The 21,045-nt window shown below is 40.7% G+C and overlaps 1 protein-coding gene across 1 annotated transcript in view; it reads left to right on the top strand.

The window, feature by feature from the left end:
* odad2 (outer dynein arm docking complex subunit 2) overlaps positions 1-21,045 on the top strand; it is a 250,447-nt gene that overhangs the window by 10,640 nt on the left and 218,762 nt on the right. The window contains exons 4-6 of the mRNA XM_061965922.2: positions 2,954-3,137; positions 12,987-13,093; positions 20,387-20,523. Coding sequence (XP_061821906.1) covers positions 2,954-3,137; positions 12,987-13,093; positions 20,387-20,523 — 428 coding nt within the window. The remainder of the gene's footprint in view (positions 1-2,953; positions 3,138-12,986; positions 13,094-20,386; positions 20,524-21,045) is intronic.

Raw genomic sequence — 21,045 nt, 5'->3', positions numbered from 1 at the left:
TTTGTAAGGTTTTATTATTATTAGGGCCCGCATGGCCCATTGTATAAGGACTCCCAAAGGGAGTCCTTATACAATGGGACATAAGGACCTATTGAATTTGTAAGGTGTTATTATTATTATACCGGCCGCCTCTTTGAGCACTAATTTGACCCACTTAACATGCTTCAAAAATCACCATATTTGACCCACACATCAGGACCTGCAAAAATTGTCTTTTAATAAAAAAACCGAACCCCAAAACTCAAAATTGCGCTGTGGCGCCCCCTAGGAAAAAAAAAAAATTAGACTGCCTGTAACTCCCACTAGGAAGGTCGGAAAGACATGAAACAAAATCCTCTATGTAGGTCTGACTTAGACCTAGATTTCATAATTGTACATCTTTGGGCAGAAATCAACAGGAAGTTGGCAATTCCCCCTTCAAGACAAAAAAGTACTAAAAACAGTCACTTTTGCCTCTTTGAGCTGTAATTTGACCCCCTTAACATGCTTCAAAACTCACCGAACTGAACCCACACATCAGGACTGGCAAAAATTGCGATCTAATAAAAAAACCTAACCCCAAATCTCAAAATTGCGCTCTAGCGCAATTTTTGAATAAAACGCAGAAAAAACTGCTCCTCGGAAGACAAAAATGACAAAACTGCCTGTAACTCCCACTGGGAAGGTCGGAGAGACATGAAACAAAAACCTCTATGTAGGTCTAACTTAGACCTACAGCAAAAATCAACAGGAAGTTTGCTATTCCCCCTTCAAAACAATTTTTTTGTAAAAACCGGTCACCTTTCTTCAAACATTATCTCCTCTGAGCGTGTTTGTCGTTTCGGCTTCAAACTAACCCAGGAGAGTGATTGAACCCTTCTGATTAAAAGTTATTGAAAGAGTTTTAATAACTGCTCCGGTTTGGATTTTATGACCCTTCAAAGAACCGCTGCGCTGATGCTGCTGCGCTGATGATGCTGCTACTAAAAGTAGACAAAAGTATTGGGACACTTAGGACTACCACTGGACAAAAGTATTGGGACACTTACTACTACCACTGAACAAAAGCATTGGGCAACTGGACAAATGTATTGGGACACTTACACTGGACAAAAGTATTGGGACACTTACACTGGACAAAAGTATTGGGACACTTAGGACTACCACTGGACAAAAGTATTGGGACACTTACACTGGACAAAAGTATTGGGACACTTAGGACTACCACTGGACAAAAGTATTGGGACACTTAGGACTACCACTGGACAAAAGTATTGGGACACTTACACTGGACAAAAGTATTGGGACACTTAGGACTACCACTGGACAAAAGTATTGGGACACTTACTACTACCACTGAACAAAAGCATTGGGCAACTGGACAAAAGTATTGGGACACTTACACTGGACAAAAGTATTGGGACACTTAGGACTACAACTGGACAATAGTATTGGGACACTTAGGACTAGCACCTGCCAAATACGCGGGCCCGACCAATGCTGCTTGCAGCTTTAATTCCTATTGTTTTTTATTGGTATTTTCCCCTAAATATGTTTACATTTGAACCCAACAAATGGTTTCTGTTTGTTAATTAGCAACACAGCTCAAAAAGTTATTGGTTAGATTTTGCGGGTGATTCCGATCATTTCTATGCTATTGAAAGAGACAAGCGGTAGTAAATGGATGGATGGATGGATGGATGGACGGGCCCACATCCACCCAACAGAGACAAACCACGGAGATGACTGACAAGAGGGTTCCCTCTGTTAGTTTACTCAATATGACAGTAATGTTCTGAGAATCCTGAGATAATGTGATTGAAGCAATAGAACATTTCTTCAAGTAGAACTCCTCATTTTGTATGTACAGAGAGATGGATGGATGGATGTGTGAATGGCACCTATCGAAATAAGCAGCAGGAGAAAAATATATCACATGTTGAGTGCCAGGAGGTTACAGTTGTGCTCTAAAGGGTGAGCGCGGATAAGGTGGTGTGGTATTAGCATAATAATGTCTTTATAGTCGTAACTTTATACTGGGGGAAAAAAATCACAACATTTTGTTATTTTTCTCATAATACAACAACATTGTTTTCCTTCTATTCACTTCTTGTAATACAATACAACCAGGCTAACTTCTGACTCCACGACCAGGCTAACTTCTGACACCACAACCAGGCTAACTTCTGACTCCACGACCAGGCTAACTTCTGACTCCACGACCAGGCTAACTTCTGACTCCACAACCAGGCTAACTTCTGACTCCATGACCAGGCTAACTTCTGACTCCACGACCAGGCTAACTTCTGACTCCACAACCAGGCTAACGTCTGACTCCACAACCAGGCTAACTTCTGACTCCACAACCAGGCTAACTTCTGACTCCACAACCAGGCTAACTTCTGACTCCACAACCAGGCTAACAATGACACCACTACCAGGCTAACTTCTGACTCCACAACCAGGCTAACAATGACTCCACTACCAGGCTAACTTCTGACACCACAACCAGGCTAACTTCTGACTCCACGACCAGGCTAACTTCTGACTCCACGACCAGGCTAACTTCTGACACCACAACCAGGCTAACAATGACTCCACTACCAGGCTAACTTCTGACTCCACAACCAGGCTAACAATGACACCACAACCAGTCTAACTTCTGACACTCCCTCCATTATTCATGCTTCTGCATTTCTTACTCCACCTTCTCCTGGCGTGGATCACCCATCTTTTAATCCCCTGAATGATAAATTTTATTACATTTTGGAGGCCATTCAGACGATCGTCTGGATTCAGGTTATTTAAAAATTATTTATTATTGAGTCTGACTGAGTGCTGCACTAGTTACATTTTTTTATACATATTTTGTGCCATACCCAGCCCCCCCAACTTACTTTTTTAACACCTTTAAGTTCTTGGTGAAGATTGTTCCACAATCCAAACATGTGGCTCATTCTCTCTCCCTGCTCAGACAACAGAAATCCTCTGGTGAAGATTCTCGGTCCCAGCCTGGCCAACATCCAGAAGATTGGAAAGACCGACAAAGATAAAGAGCAACAACAGAGCAGCGAGTCAGAGGGCAAAATGAAGCTGGTCCGCCTTCTCCAAAGTGCGGACAAGCACATCCTCCGCAAGTTTATGAAGGAGATATCAGAGTGAGTCTTCTTGTTTGCCTCATATTCAGTCTAACCATCTAAAACACAGGTGTCACACTCAAGGCCCGGGGGCCAGATCGGGCCCGCCACATCAATTTGCGAATGCGTGGAAATAATATGTGCATATAATGCACATAATCTTAATAAAGGTCTTACACAAATAAATGTACTGCGTAAAATTACATATACCGTATTTTTCTGACTATAAGTCGCAGTTTTTTTCAGTTTGGCCGGGGGTGCGACTTATACTCAGGAGTAGGGCTGCAACAACTAATCGATTAAAATCGATTATAAAAATGTTGGCGATTAATTTAGTCATCGATTCGTTGGATCTATGCTATGCGCATGCGCGCAGGCAATTTTTTTATTTATTTTTTGTTTTTATTTTAATTTCTTAAAAAAAAAATTTAATAAACCTTTATTTATAGACTGTAACATGTACAAACAGCTGAGAAACAATAATCAAAATAAGTATGGTGCCAGTATGCTGTTTTTTCCCCCCAATAAAATACTGGAAATGATAGAAATGTAGTTTGTCTCTTTTATCCGATTACTAATCGATTAATCGAAGTAATAATCGACAGATTACCGTATTTTCCGCACCATAAGGCGCCCTGGGTTATAAGCCGCGCCTTCAATGAACGGCATATTTCAAAACTTTGTCCACCTATAAGCCGCCCCGTGTTGTAAGCCGCATCTAACTGCGCTAAAGGAATGTCAAAAAAACAGTCAGATAGGTCAGTCAAACTTTAATAATATATTAAAACCAGTGTGATGTGGGCGCGCATGGAGTCGTATATCAACATGGACGGAGCTGCGTGAAAAAAGCCCCCCGGCCTCTTCGCGTAAACTTAAACTTACCTTAACCACTCGCTCATCTTTTCTTCATCCATCCCTTCGAGTTAGCTTTTATGATGACGCCGGCTGGAAAGGTCTCTTTTGGCAAGGTCTTCCTTTTGAATATCACCATGGGTGGAAGTTTCTGGCCATTAGCATGGCAAGCTAGAACCACAGTGAAGGATGACTTCTCATTCCCTGTGGTGCGAATATTCACCGTACGTGCTCCCGTTGTATCCACAGTGCGGTTCACAGGAATATCAGTTGCTGTGAAATAGTAATCCGTGTGCGGATGGAGAGATTGCGTCTTTTCATGAACCGGATACCTGTCGCTTAGTAGGAGCCATTTTGTGGTCTTTACAGATGTAAACACACAAAGGAAATGAAACGTACGGTGATATCCGTGCGCTTTTTCTTCTTCTACGCGGGCGGGTGGTTGCTTACAGTAGAAGAAGAAGCGCTTCCTGTTCTATGGGGGCGGGTGCTTACCTTGGCGGTTGCTTGCGTAGAAGAAGAAGCACTTCCTGTTCTACCGGGAAAAAAGATGGCGGCTGTTTACCGAAGTTGCGAGACCGAAACTTTATGAAAATGAATCTTAATATTTATCCATATATAAAGCGCACCGGGTTGTAAGGCGCACTGTCAGCTTTTGAGAAAATTTGTGGTTTTTAGGTGCGCCTTATAGTGCGGAAAATACGGTAATCGATTATCAAATTAATCGTTAGTTGCAGCCCTACTCAGGAGCGACTTATGTGTGAAATGATGAACACATTAGCGTACAATATCAAATAATATTATTGATCTCATTCACGTAAGAGACTAGACGTATAAGATTTCATGGGATTTAGCGATTAGGAGTGACAGATTGTTTGGTAAACGTATAGCATGTTCTATATGTTATAGTTATTTGAATGACTCTTACCATAATACAAACCCCGTTTCCATATGAGTTGGGAAATTGTGTTAGATGTAAATATAAACGGAATACAATGATTTGCAAATCCTTTTCGACCCATATTCAATTGAATGCACTACAAAGACAAGATATTTGATGTTCAAACTCATAAACTTTATTTTTTTTTTTGCAAATAATAATTGACTTAGAATTTCATGGCTGCAACACCTGCCGAAGTAGTTGGGAAAGGGCATGTTCACCACTGTGTTACATCACCTTTTCTTTTAACAACACTCAGTAAAGGTTTGGGAACTGAGGAGACACTTTTTTGAAGCTTCTCAGGTGGAATTCTTTCCCATTCTTGCTTGATGTACAGCTTAAGTTGTTCAACAGTCCGGGGGTCTCCGTTGTGCTATTTTAGGCTTCATAATGCGCCACACATTTTCAATGGGAGACAGACCTGGACTACAGGCAGGCCAGTCTAGTACCCGCAGTCATTCACTATGAAGCCACGTTGATGTAACACGTGGCTTGGCATTGTCTTGCTGAAATAAGCAGGGGCGTCCATGGTAACGTTGCTTGGATGGCAACATATGTTGCTCCAAAACCTGTATGTACCTTTCAGCATTAATGGTGCCTTCACAGATGTGTAAGTTACCCATGCCTTGGGCACTAATACACCCCCATACCATCACACATGCTGGCTTTTCAACTTTGCGCCTGTAACAATCCGGATGGTTATTTTCCTCTTTGGTCCGGAGGACACGACGTCCAGTTTCCAAAAACAATTTGAAATGTGGACTCGTCAGACCACAGAACACTTTTCCACTTTGTATCAGTCCATTTTAGATGAGCTCAGGCCCAGCGAAGCCGACGGCATTTCTGGGTGTTGTTGATATACGGTTTTCGCCTTGCATAGGAGAGTTTTAACTTGCACTTACAGATGTAGCGACCAACTGTAGTTACTGACAGTGGGTTTCTGAAGTGTTCGTGAGCCCATGTGGTGATATCCTTTACACATTGATGTCGCTTGTTGATGCAGTACAGCCTGAGCGATCGAAGGTCACGGGCTTAGCTGCTTACGTGCAGTGATTTCTCCAGATTCTCTGAACCCTTTGATGATATTACGGAGCGTAGATGGTGAAATCCCTAAATTCCTTGCAAGAGCTGGTTGAGAAAGGTTTTTCTTAAACTGTTCAACAATTTGCTCACGCATTTGTTGACAAAGTGGTGACCCTCGCCCCATCCTTGTTTGTGAATGACTGAGCATTTCATGGAATCTACTTTTATACCCAATCATGGCACCCACCTGTTCCCAATTAGCCTGCACACCTGTGGGATGTTCCAAATAAGTGTTTGATGAGCATTCCTCAACTTTATCAGTATTTATTGCCACCTTTCCCAACTTCTTTGTCACGTGTTGCTGCCATCAAATTCTAAAGTTAATGATTATTTGCAAAAAAAAAAAATGTTTATCAGTTTGAACATCAAATATGTTGTCTTTGTAGCATATTCAACTGAATATGGGTTGAAAAGGATTTGCAAATCATTGTATTCCGTTTATATTTACATCCAACACAATTTCCCAACTCATATGGAAACGGGGTTTGTATGTTACGTTAACATATCAGGCACGTTCTCAGTTGGTTATTTATGCCTCATATAACGTACACTTATTCAGCCTGCTGTTCACTATTTTTGATTTATTTTCAATTGCCTTTCAAATGTCTATTCTTGCTGTTGGCTTTTATCACTTACATTTCCCCAAAAAATGCAACTTATACTCCAGTGCGACTTATATATGTTTTTTCCCTTCTTTATTATGCATTTTCGGCCGGTGCGACTTATACTCCGAAAAATACGGTATGTACACTTTAATCATCTCTAATAATAAAACTAAATATTATATCATCATACATTTCAAAACAAAGATAAACTTAAATATCTACTTGACTTATGATTTTAAAGCAAGTAATCCAACAAACTTTGGCAGCAATGTTCCCTCTAATTGTTCATGTGTGTGAGCAAACGCACAAACTCCCTGAGCATTCAGTGGAGCACATGTGAGCAACATCACACGTGCACACTGTGGCCACACCAGCAGCACACCTGTCCCAAACCTGACATCATAACAATTTAAATGTCTTATTAAAATAACTTACCGTATTTTCCGCACCATAAGGCGCCCTGGGTTATAAGCCGCGCCTTCAATGAACGGCATATTTCAAAACTTTGTCCACCTATAAGCCGCCCCGTGTTTTAAGCCGCATCTAACTGCGCAAAAGGAATGTCAAAAAAACAGTCAGATAGGTCAGTCAAACTTTAATAATATATTAAAAACCAGCGTTCTAACAACTCTGTCCCAAAATGTACGCAAATGTGCAATCACAAACATAGTAAAATTCAAAATAGTGCAGAGCAATAGCAACATAATGTTGCTCGAACGTTAATGTCACAACACACAAAATAAACATAACACTCACTTTCTGAAGTTATTCTTCATTCATAAATCCTTCGAATTCTTCTTTTTCGGTGTCCGAATTGAAAAGTTGGGCGAATGTGGGATCCAAAATGGCCGGCTCCGTCTCGTCGAAGTCATCGGAGTCAGTGTCGCTGTTGTCCAGCAGTTCTGTGAATCCTGCCTTCCGGAAAGCTCGGACCACAGTTGTGACCGAAATATCTGCCCAGGCATTTACGATCCACTGGCAGATGTTGGCGTATGTCGTCCGGCGCTGTCTGCCTGTCTTAGTGAAGGTGTGTTCGCCTTCGGTCATCCATTGTTCCCACGCCGTTCGCAGTCGTGATTTGAATGCCCTGTTGACACCAATATCCAGCGGTTGGAGTTCTTTGGTTGATCCACCCGGAATGACGGCGAGTGTTGTATTTGTGTGCTTCACTTGTTTTTTGACACCATCTGTGATGTGGGCGCGCATGGAGTCGTATATCAACATGGACGGAGCTGCGTGGAAAAAGCCACCCGGCCTCTTCGCGTAAACTTCCCTTAACCACTCGCTCATCTTTTCTTCATTCATTCATCCCTTCGAGTTAGCTTTTATGATGACGCCGGTTGGAAAGGTCTCTTTTGGCAAGGTCTTCCTTTTGAATATCACCATGGGTGGAAGTTTCTGGCCATTAGCATGGCAAGCTAGAACCACAGTGAAGGACGACTTCTCATTCCCTGTGGTGCGAATATTCACCGTACGTGCTCCCGTTGTATCCACAGTGCGGTTCACAGGAATATCAAAAGTCAGTGGAACCTCGTCCATGTTGATAATGTTCTCTGGCCGGATCTTTTTTTCAGCTATCTTGTTTTTACAATATGCACGGAAAGTAGCCAGCTTTTCTTGAAAGTCTTTAGGCAGTTGCTGTGAAATAGTGGTCCGTGTGCGGATGGAGAGATTGCGTCTTTTCATGAACCGGAAACACCAAGAAGCACCACCTTTAAAATCATCCAGGTGAAGTTCGCTTGCTAGCGCTGTTGCCTTCATTCGAATAGTGATGGTGCTGACACTTCTGCTTGCTGCTCTCTGCTCAACAACCCACTGTTCGAGTTTGTCCTCCAACAGTAGCCATCTTGCTTTGTTCCCTCGGAAACTCTGTTTTGTCTTCTTTACCTGGCGCAGGTCATCTTCTTGCTTCCTCCACCTACGCACCATTGATTCATTTATGTTATATTCTCTTGCTGCTGCTCTATTTCCGTGTTCTTCGGCATGACTTATTGCCTTAAATTCTAAATTCTTTAAATTCTGCGTTATACGCGTGTCGCTTAGTAGGAGCCATTTTGTGGTCTGGTCTTTACAGATGTAAACACACAAAGGAAATGAAACGAAATATCCGCGCGCTTCTTCTTCTTCCGGGGCGGGTGGTTGCTTACAGTAGAAGAAGAAGCGCTTCCTGTTCTATGGGGGCGGGTGCTTACCTTGGCGGTTGCTTGCGTAGAAGAAGAAGCGCTTCCTGTTCTACCGGGAAAAAAGATGGCGGCTGTTTACCGTAGTTGCGAGACGGAAACTTTATGAAAATGAATCTTAATATTAATCCATATATAAAGCGCACCGGGTTATAAGCCGCACTGTCAGCTTTTGAGTAAATTTGTGGTTTTTAGGTGCGGCTAATAGTGCGGAAAATACGGTAAGTGATTTTGCCCTCTTACAATGACAATGACAAAAAAACGTGTTTTTCATGCTAGTATTGTATGTCTGGCTGCGGGTCCTGCCTTTAAAAGAAATGTTACACCTTTCAGAGATTACATTTAGTTCCTGTAACTTTCTGCCTGTAAAATACATCTTTTTATTAGCATTTATGAAATCTAGTGACAATATGTCATGATTAATATTCTTAATAAATGGCAGTAAAATAAGCACACATCTGATTGAGGAGTCAGAGTGTTACAACCAGGCATTTACACTCTGTGTGGCGTTGGGGTTGTCCGACTTTTTGTGTGGCCATAAACGCAACACTGGCTAAGTGCCATGAGTGCGTGTGTTGGTGCAAGTGAGACTGAGCGAGCGGCTTCTGTTGAAACGACGGATGACAAAATTGGTTTAAGCCTGGTTTGTCTGGCAGAAAATTACCAGTTTTTGTAGATAAAAGCTTTTTTTAGGGCCCGCATGGCCCATTGTATAAGGACTCCCAAAGGGAGTCCTTATACAATGGGACATAAGGACCTATTGAATTTGTAAGGTTTTATTCTTTATTATTATTCTTTATTCTTCCGCCGCCTCTTTGAGCACGAATTTGACCCACTTAACATGCTTCAAAACTCACCATATTTGACCCACCCATCAGGACCTGCGAAAATTGTCTTTTAATAAAGAAAACGAACCACAAAACTCAAAATTGCGCTCTAGCGCCCCCTAGGAAAAAATAAAACTAGACTGCCTATATCTCCCACTAAGAAGATCGGAGAGACATGAAACAAAAACCTCTATGTAGGTCTGACTTAGACCTAGTTTTCATAATTGTATATCATCGGGCAGAAATCAACAGGAAGTTGGCAATTCCCCCTTCAAGACAAAAAAGTACTAAAAACAGTTACTTTTGCCTCTTTGCGCTGTAATTTGACCCCCTTAACACGCTTCAAAACTCACCAAGCTGAACGCACACATCAGGACTGGCAAAAATTGCGATCTAATAAAAAAACCTAACCCCAAATCTCAAAATTGCGCTCTAGAGCAATTTTTGAATAAAACGGAGAAAAAAACTGCTCCTCGGAAGAAAACAATGACAAAACTGCCTGTAACTCCCACTGGGAAGGTCGGAGAGACATGAAACAAAAACCTCTCCGTAGGTCTCACTTAGACCTACATTTCATAAATTGACAACCCCCAGCAAAAATCTACAGGAAGTTTGCTATTCCCCCTTCAACACAACATTTTTGTAAAAACCTGTCACCTTTCTTCAAACATTATCTCCTCTGAGCGTGTTTGTCGTTTCGGCTTCAAACTAACACAGGAGAGAGATTGAACCCTTCTAATTGAAAGTTAGTGAAAGAGTTTTGATACCGGCTCCGGTTTTGATTTTATGACCCTTCAAAGAGCCGCTGCGCTGATGCTGCTGTTTTTTCAAGAAGGCTGCTTAAAAGCAGGAAGCACCAACGTGCCCACACAATGCAGACAAGATAGGTACACTAAACAAAAGTATTGGGACAATTCGGACTAAAAGTAGACAAAAGTATTGGGACACTTATGACGAAAACTGAACAAAAGTATTGGGACACTTAGGACTACCACTGGACACACGTATTGGGACACCTACACTGGACAAAAGTATTGGGACATTTAGGACTACAACTTGCCAAAAGTATTGGGACACTTGGGACTAAAACTTGACAAAAGTATTGGGACACTTAGGACTAGCACCTGTCAAATACACGGGCCCGAACAACGCTGCTTGCAGCTTTAATTACTCATGTTTTTGGTTTGGTTACAAACAGTTTTGCTCAATAAAGTGATTGATGGAATTCATGTCCGTAAAATCTCTCGACAGACGATAATTGAACTGTGTTGACAAAGATTGTTTTATTCATTGGGGCCACTCTTGTTGTCACCTGTCACTCACAGAGTTGCATTGCAAAATCATACAGAATAAACTGTTATGTGTTTATTTTGTTTAAAGTTCAGATGCAGAGGATGCGTGAGCAGTGCGCAATTGCTCAGGCGCGCACCTTAGGGGGAACGTTGTTTGACAGTAAACATTTTTTACAGTAAAATCCACTTTCAATATAGAGTAATAATACACTATAAAACACAACAACCGTAGATTTGACAGTATAAAAAAACTTGCATTAATTTTACGTAAAAATCACAGCTGTACTGTTTTTCCATTCCATTTTATTAAATTGCATGTATTTTTTTATTTTATATGCTGTACAAAAACAACCTGAATATATCACGGTCAAATTGTGGCGACTTGAACTGCCAGTTTTATACAGTACAATATAAAGATTTTGTTTTGTACAGCGTACATAAAAAAATGCATAATTATACACGTTTTATATATACACATTTATATTTATACTGTATATATATTTCATACTTGCCAACCCTCCCGGATTTTCCGGGAGACTCCCGAAATTCAGCGCCTCTCCCGAAAACCTCCCGGGACAAATTTCCTCCCGGAAATCTCCCGAAATTCAGGCGGAGCTGGAGGCCACGCCCCCTCCAGCTCCATGCGGACCTGAGTGACGTGTTCACAGCCTGTTCACACGTCCGCTTTCCCACAATATAAACAGCTAATGATCGAGGGCGAGTTCTTGGTTTCTTATGTGGGTTTATTGTTAGGCAGTTTCATTAACGTCCTCCCAGCGCGGTAACAACACACAACAACAGCAGTCAAGTTTTCGTCTACAGTAAAGCAGTTTGTCTGCCGTAAACAGCAATGTTGTGACACTCTTAAACAGGACAATACTGCCATCTACTGTACATGCATATGTGACCCACCCATAATGTGTCACATTTTTGTGTTGATTTATTTATTTTATTTTGTGGTTTGAATTCGTTTTTGGAGCTGTCATTACACATATATCAGTATTCACATTGGTCAGTAGGGGGCAGTAGGGCGTTTCTTCCCAATTGAATGCTATCACCTGCAGACCGGAAGTGTCTTGTCATTCTGATGAGCGCGACCAGTCTGTAAACAATTGAAACGTCCTGTGTGCTTTTTCCTCCTGTATAACAGGTTAGTTTTGGTGAATCAACTCACTGAATAATATCCATGTGATCTTTATAAGTTTAAGTACACATTCTGATGGTGGAGCCTAACTCTAAAGTGTTTGTGAGTTGTAGTTTGTATTTGTGAATGAATCCAGCGCACAGCTGCAGTAATCAATACAAAAAGGCGACGTGAGTGCGCAACGTTTATGTAGGAACTTCTGATCCTAATTCAGACTCCCAAATTAGAGCTCCCGTTTTCTTATTGATTTTATAATGTATATTTGTATAATGTGTGCGTTCTGAAATAGTGACAGAGAATAGAACAAGGATGGACAATTCAACCCTTAACTCAACAATGAGTAGATGAGTGTTATGTGTGTGTGTATATGTGTAAATAAATGAACACTGAAATTCAAGTATTTCTTTTATTTATTTATTTATTTATGTATATACTGTATATATATATATATATATATATATATATATATATATATATATATATTTCGGGAGGTAGGGGGTGGGGGGCGTGGTTAAGATATATATATATATATATACATATATTTCAGTGAATTCTAGCTATATATATATATTTTTTTTATTACATATATATATATATGTATATATATATATATATATATGTAATAAAATATATATATATATATATATATATATAGCTAGAATTCACTGAAAGTCAAGTATTTCTTATATATATATATCTTAACCACGCCCCCAACCACGCCCCCCGCCCCACCCCCGACCACGCCCCCCCCGAAATCGGAGGTCTCAAGGTTGGCAAGTATGATATATTTACACTGTTAAAAGCGGCCCTCTGAGGGCAAGCCTAACTGATGTGGCGAGTTTGACACGCCTGATCTAAAAAGACACTAAAAATGAGTAAGAAAACACAACAAAACATATAAACAGCAAGATGTATGACTTTATTGTTGTCTTCTACATTTTTTTCAGGAAGGTGGATCTTAATCCCACTCCTGTGAAGAAAGAAGTGGAGTATTTAAAGAATGTTTGCAGTACTGGGGAGAATAAGGTGTTGAAGTTGGTTCGATACACATCAGGTTTGAATCCTATTCATATTTCACTGGCTCAGGATCGACATTGAAACTAATGCTAAAAAAAAGGAGCATGAAATTAAATAAATGTATTTCGGTCATATAATCAACCATTTTGTGTGATCAGTTTAACAGTACAGATTAGACATATTTAACAATCGTACACATACACACACAAAAAGAAAAAAAAAAGGAATAGGCTGAAGCCAAAGCTTATATTTGCCTATTCTATACCTTCACTGAAAATTAGATTGCCTGGAACATCAACTTAAAAAAAAAAAACAATGGGATGAAAGTAGAGATAAATGCTTTAAAATGTGCTATCGGAAATTGTCGGTATCGGTTTCAAAAAGTTAAATGTATGACTTTTTAAAACGCGGCTGTGTACACGGACGTAGGGAGATGTACAGAGCGCCAATAAACCTTAAAGGCACTGCCTTTGCGTGCCGGCCCAGTCCCATAATATCTACAGCTTTTCACACACGCAAGTGAATGCCAGCATACTTGGTCAACAGCCATACAGGTCACAATGAGGGTGGCCGTAGAAACAACTTTAACACTGTTAGGGATGATGTTTGATAAGAAATTATCGAGTTCGAGCCTATTATCGAATCCTCTTATCGAACCGATTCCTTATTGATTCTCTTATTGAGTCCAGATAGGTTGTTGTATATGGAAAAAAACACACAATATTTGGTTTAACTCTAGCTCACTTTTATTATATAAGAAAAAAATAAAATCTAATAAATAAATAAATATTGATTGTTACCACCCCTAAAAAAATAAAATAAATAAGTATTGACTGTTGTTACCCAAAGTATATTAAGTGGGATTTTTAAGAAAAACAAATATATACAGTAACACAAAAACAACCTGTCTCTGTGATCACTATGGGTGAATAAATAATAATATAGTGTTAAATAAAATCAGTCCCTTGGGCACAAAACTGAAAATAATACAGCTCTCCAAAAAGTGCACTTCTACTGCTATTGGAACATAACTGTTTGTTATGATGCGTTGACATTTTTGCACTTTATTTCTCTATTGAAAGAAAATTCTATGAAGAGAAAAGTTGTTTGCAAATGTGGTTACAGTGCTAAAAAATGAAAAGTTAAAGCTAAAAAAAATACACTTTATTGAGTTTACATTATTTCTTTATAGGGGGAAAGATGTGATGTTATGAGCTAGGCTAGGGAATATAACAACTACACTACCCAGCATGCAACAGGAGTGACGAGCATACGCGGTAGCCCCGAAAAGTGTTGTTGCATGTCGCCACCCGGCGGCTAAGAATGAGGTTATGAGCACGCTGTGAAAGTAAACGTCAAGAAGTCAGCCATCACGCCAAGTCTGCATTATTTATAATTAGACAGACAACACATATACAGTGTGGTTTTGTTTTGTTTACAAGGAAAGAAAAACAAAAGTTAAAAAAGGTAGTAGATGTGTTGTATATATATTATGCATGTGCTGCGGTTGCTTTAAAGGGGAACATCATCACAATTTCAGAATGGTTAAAACCATTAAAAATCAGTTCCCAGTGGCTTATTATATTTTTCGAAGTTTTTTTCAAAATTTTACCCATCACGCAATATCCCTAAAAAAAGCTTCAAAGTGCCTGATTTTAACCATCGTTATATACACCCGTCCATTTTCCTGTGACGTCACATCGTGAAGCCAACACAAACAAACATGGCGGAAAGAACAGCAAGCTATAGCGACATTAGCTCGGATTCAGACTCGGATTTCAGCGGCTTAAGCGATTCAACAGATTACGCATGTATTGAAACGGATGGTTGTAGTGTGGAGGCAGGTAGCGAAAACCGAATTGAAGAAGAAACTGAAGCTATTGAGCCATATCGGTTTGAACCGCATGCAAGCGAAAACGACACGACAGCCAGCGACACGGGAGAAAGCGAGGACGAATTCGGCGATCGCCTTCTAACCAACGATTGGTATGTGTTTGTTTGGCATTAAAGGAAACTAACAACTATGAACTAGGTTTACAGCATATGAAATACATTTGGCAACAACATGCACTTTGAGAGTGCAGACAGCCCAATTTTCATCAATTAATATATTCTGTAGACATACCCTCATCCGCGCTCTTTTCCTGAAAGCTGATCTGTCCAGTTTTGGAGTTGATGTCAGCAGGCCAGGGAAGCTAGGGTCGATAGGGGGTTTAGCTCGCTCGTCTGCGGGAACAAACTGCCGCCATTGCTTGCCGTGCTAGCGAGGTCCTTTGTCCCTGAATTGCTCACACACTCCGGCAGATTCAATGGGGGTCTGGCGGCAGATTTCTTTGACTTTATGGTTGGAAATGCATCTGCTTTGAGTGTCGCAGGATATCCACACATTCTTGCCATCTCTGTCGTAGCATAGCTTTCGTCGGTAAAGTGTGCGGAACAAACGTCCAATTTCTTGCCACTTTGGCATCTTTGGGCCACTGGTGCAACTTGAATCCGTCCCTGTTCGTGTTGTTACACCCTCCGACAACACACCGACGAGGTATGATGTCTCCAAGGTACGGAAAACAGTCGAAAAAACGGAAAATAACAGAGCTGATTTGACTCGGTGTTTAAGAAAATGGCGGATTGCTTCCCGATGTGACGTCACGTTTTGACGTCATCGCTCCGAGAGCGAATATTAGAAAGGCGTTTAATTCGCCAAAATTCACCCATTTAGAGTTCGGAAATCGGTTAAAAAAATATATGGTCTTTTTTCTGCAACATCAAGGTATATATTGACGCTTACATAGGTCTGGTGATAATGTTCCCCTTTAAGAATGTTGCGACAGCTGCCGTAAAGGAGGTGTGTTGCTAGCCTGGTTGCTATGTTTCCGGTTGGTCGTAAAAGTGTTGGTCATGTGTTTGTACCCTGCTCAAATCTCTCAGTAAACTTATTCATTGGATTATACCTTTTGTTTTAACTTTATTACACCTTGGAGCGCTTTTTCCGGTCCATTGTTTTTCCTGCTTTCCCTATCTGCGCCTAATGACTGAGCTACGTGACGTCATTTCTTGTGATGTCTCAAGGGGCATTTCTGGTCGGGACGGTATTCGTTCCTAGGGATTCGAATAAAGAACCAACTCTTTTTCTTTTTTTACTATAGTGGTCTTGATAACGGGTACCAGTTCTCAAAAAAGGATTCGAGTCCGAGGACTCGGTTCTTTTCTTATCGAACAACCGGAACATCAACCCTAAACACTGTTACAAATATGCGCCACACTGTGAACCCTCACCAAACAAGAATGACAAGCACATTTCGGGAGAACATCCGCACCGTAACACAACATAAACACAACAGCACAAATATCCAGAACCCATACCTGCCAACTACTCCGGTTTTCCCGTAATTAGTACGGTTTTCATCAACCTATTCCGGGTTACGGTTGCAGTGATAAAAAATACGGTTTTTCATTAATTAAAAAAAAAAAAGGGTGAAAACTACGCGAATTGCACCTTGTGCAGACAAGATTTTTCGATCGGACACGGAGGAATTAGCGATGTAAAAGACCACGTTGGGACAAAAAAACACAAGTCTAATGCCGTTGCTAGCGATACAAGTGGAAAACTTTCAACGTTTTTCGTCGCCCAAACAGATTCTTTGGATGTGATAAATGCCGACGTTTTATTTACGGAGGCAATAATTGAGCATGGACTTCCAATCGCACTGGCTGATCACATGGGACAGTTAAATGTTTGTAATGCAACCTTTAAAAATCATTACGCGGTGATCGCGGTCCCAAAAATAAACTTTTCTTGCATGATAATGTCCAGAAAAACTCGCTTTATATTACTATAGAGTCCTTTTAACGAATGAGTTTGATGGTTTATCACAAACCTTAAATGAAAGAAGTCCTTTGTTCTCCTGCACCATGCATGCGCTTTGGCCTTGCTTCGTGTTTGGTGCGCAATCCTGTCGGCTGTATTTCACAGCACGTCTTTGACAACTTGAAGTGGCATAAAACATTTAAAACAAAGGGGTTATAGGAACAATCACTTTCAGTGTTTTATGCCACTTCAAGTTGTCAAAGACGGTATGCTGGTGCCCGACTGCCACAAGTGGAACAAACATTTGAAACAAAGGGGTTATAGGAACAATCACTTTCAGTGTTTTATGCCACTTCAAGTAAACTTATCATAAAGTTACCATATCATTTTTGCAGTATGATCAATCTGATAGAATACATTTGGATTTTAGCCACAAAAAGGTAATGACACCAATGTTATCTATTGGAATTGTTTAGTACTGTTATACTGTTAAAAGTGTTTATACTATTTATGCGTTCAAGTCCAAGTTGAAGAAATCTTGTTAAATGTTGACAGCATAACTACCAAAATACAGAAGTATGTCCTTAATATTTTTGCAGTGCTATTTCTGTTGAAAAGTTCAAATGATTACATTAGAGATGTGATGTGCCACTTTTCAAGTGTCTGATGGCTGAAATTAGTTTTTCATATTTGGAATTCTTTTGAAAGGCTTCCAAAAAAACTACATTTGAATTGTAATTCCATGCTATTGACAGGACTATTAATTTTAATGAAGTTAGCTTACCATGTTTACAGTATGATAATTGTGATAGAAATGTGAATTTTAGGCACAGAATATTTTTTACAATTGAACAAGGCAGTAGATTATACAAGCTTGGACAGAATGTTAATAATGACACCAATTTTTTTTTTAATGGAATTGTTTAGTACTGTTTTACCATTTGTTTACTGTAAAAAGTGTTTATACTGTTTATACTTTCAATTAACAAATTGAAGTCTTGTGAAAGGTTGACAGGATAACTGGCATTAACTGTCAAAATAATTGAAGTTATCTTACAGAATAAACATGTCAATCAACCCATATGATTTTTGCTGTAATATTTTTGTTTTGAAAAGTCACTGTGACTGATAGAAAAGTGATGGTTTTAGCAACATTTTAACCTGTCTGAATGCTAATAATCATTTTGCGTCGGGGGGCGAAGCCCTGAACCCTCCACCAGGACTTTGTCCTGGACCTACCGGGGCCTTTGGCCCTTGGACCCTGGCTACTAGGTTTTTCTAATTTCAAAAGTTGGCAGGTATGAGAACCCCTTGCAGCACTAAGTCTTCCGGGACGCTACAATATACACCCCCCGCTACCTCAACCTCCTCATGCTCCCAAATTCCAAGCTGCTGTTTTGAGGCATGTTAAAAAAAAATAATGCACTTTGTGACTTCAATAATAGATATGGCAGTGCCATGTTGGCATTTTTTCCCATAACTTGAGTTGATGTATTTTGGAAAACCTTGTTACATTGTTTAATGCATCCAGCATGGCATCACAACAAAATTAGGCATAATAATGTGTTAATTCCACCACTGTATATATCGGTATCGGTTGATATCGGAATCGGTAATTAAGAGTTGGACAATATCGGGACATCGGCAAAAATGCCATTATCGGACATCTCTAGATGGAAGTAATTGTTACTATATTTTATCATTTTCAATGATTTCTCATTTTTCAAGGTTTTCTTAAACTTTAACAAAGAACTACATGTCTTCAACTCATCACTGAGCCTTGTTCCACCATTTAACTCCTAAAACTGAAATCCATTTATATTTTATATTCCTTCTAATTTCAAAAATCAATATCCCCGTAAATTATAGTTTTCTCCTCCATCCATCCATCCATCTTCTTCCGCTTATCCGAGGTCGGGTCGCGGGGGCAGCAGCTTAAGCAGGGAAGCCCAGACTTCCCCCTCCCCAGCCACTTCGTCCAGCTCCTCCCGGGGGATCCCGAGGCGTTCCCAGGCCAGCCGGGAGAGATAGTCTTCCCAGCGTGTCCTGGGTCTTCCCCGTGGCCTCCTACCGGTCGGACGTGCCCGAAACACCTTCCTAGGGAGGCGTTCGGGTGGCATCCTGACCAGATGCCCGAACCACCTCATCTGGCTCCTCTCGATGTGGAGGAGCAGCGGCTTTACTTTGAACTCCCCCCGAATGACAGAGCTTCTCACCCTATCTCTAAGGGAGAGACCCGCCACTCGGCGGAGGAAACTCATTTCGGCCGCTTGTACCCGTGATCTTGTCCTTTCGGTCATGACCCAAAGCTCATGACCATAGGTGAGGATGGGAACGTAGATCGACCGGTAAATCGAGAGCTTTGCCTTCCGGCTCAGCTCCTTCTTCACCACAACGGATCGATACAGCGTCCGCATTACTGAAGACGCCGCACCGATCCGCCTGTCGATCTCACGATCCACTCTTCCCCCACTCGTGAACAAGACTCCGAGGTACTTGAACTCCTCCACTTGGGGCAAGATTTCCTCCCCAACCCGGAGATGGCACTCCACCCTTTTCCAGGAGAGAACCATGGACTCGGACTTGGAGGTGCTGATTCCCATCCCAGTCGCTTCACACTCGGCTGCGAACCGATCCAGTGAGAGCTGAAGATCTTGGCCGGAGGAAGCCATCAGGACCACATCATCTGCAAATAGCAGTGACCTAATCCTGCAGCCACCAAACCAGATCCCCTCAACGCCTTGACTGCGCCTAGAAATTCTGTCCATAAAGGTTATGAACAGAATCGGTGACAAAGGGCAGCCTTGGCGGAGTCCAACCCTCACTGGAAACGTGTCCGACTTACTGCCGGCAATGCGGACCAAGCTCTGGCACTGATCATACAGGGAGCGAACTGCCACAATAAGACAGTCCGTTACCCCATACTCTCTGAGCACTCCCCACAGGACTTCCCGGGGTACACGGTCGAATGCCTTCTCCAAGTCCACAAAGCACATGTAGACTGGTTGGGCAAACTCCCATGCACCCTCAAGGACCCTGCCGAGAGTATAGAACTGGTCCACAGTTCCACGACCAGGACGAAAACCACACTGTTCCTCCTGAATCCGAGGTTCGACTAGTTTTCTCCTCTTAATTGAAATAACCTAAGAATACAAGCTGGAAGGCTGTTGTTCTTTACTCCAAACATCATTTCCATTGCTTTTAAAAACACAATATCTGAACATTTTAACACATTAGAACTTATAAATAATGGATTGGTATGTTCAATCAATCAATCAATCAATCAATCAATGTGTGTGAAATTTGTGTTGACTTTGTCAGTCATCAGTCAGGATATTTCTGGATATTTTTCGATTACGTGCAAGCAAAAAACCCATCTAATTTTAATTATGGTCCCACCTGCTAATTGAGCACAAGTTGCAACTTCTATTGGCTCACCAAAGTTATTACTAACATTATCTTCTTTTTAAAAAAAAATATTTTCTGTAATTAGTATTTGTTTTTTTCTCTCTCTTCCACTTCCAGACTATGAATTTCCAAATGGATGCCGCGCCCCCCTGTGGAGACAACTTCAGGGTGAGATCTGCTACCTGGTGGTTGAGCCTTACGACACGGAGACGCTCTACATCACCTGCAGCGCCGCTGGAGTCTTCTTCAACATGGTAAGGAGACTATTGGTATATTAGTCATTTACATATGTACAGTATCTATATTTATGTTTTTGTATTTCTTTTTGTATTTATTCTTTATTTAGTCATTTACTTATTTTATTTATTTATTTGTTTATCTATTTATTTATTTTAGACATTTACTTATTTTATTTATTTACTTATGTATTTATTTGAGTCATTTACTTATTTTATTTATTTATTTTATTTAGTCATTTACTTTTTTTATTTTTTTTATTTTAGTCATTTACTTTTTTCTTGGTATTTGCTCATTGGTTTCGGACGATTTTCATGAAGTATGTGATCGGCCATTGCCGATTTAATGCCAAGGCACACGCCAATCTTCTTTGGCGAGCGAGCTAATTATATGTCTCCATACGGTGTTGAGCTGCTCACCTCTATTACGGCAAATAAACTGCATTTCTCAGTAGTATCTTAAGTACCATTATCACTGGAAGACAAGGGAGAAAGCCAGGATGTGTACTTTCCTAACATCACTTGCACAGCATTAACTTG

This window comes from Nerophis lumbriciformis, linkage group LG07, assembly GCF_033978685.3.
Source record: "Nerophis lumbriciformis linkage group LG07, RoL_Nlum_v2.1, whole genome shotgun sequence".
NCBI lineage: Eukaryota > Metazoa > Chordata > Actinopteri > Syngnathiformes > Syngnathidae > Nerophis > Nerophis lumbriciformis.
This window is presented reverse-complemented; position numbering and strand designations above follow the sequence as displayed.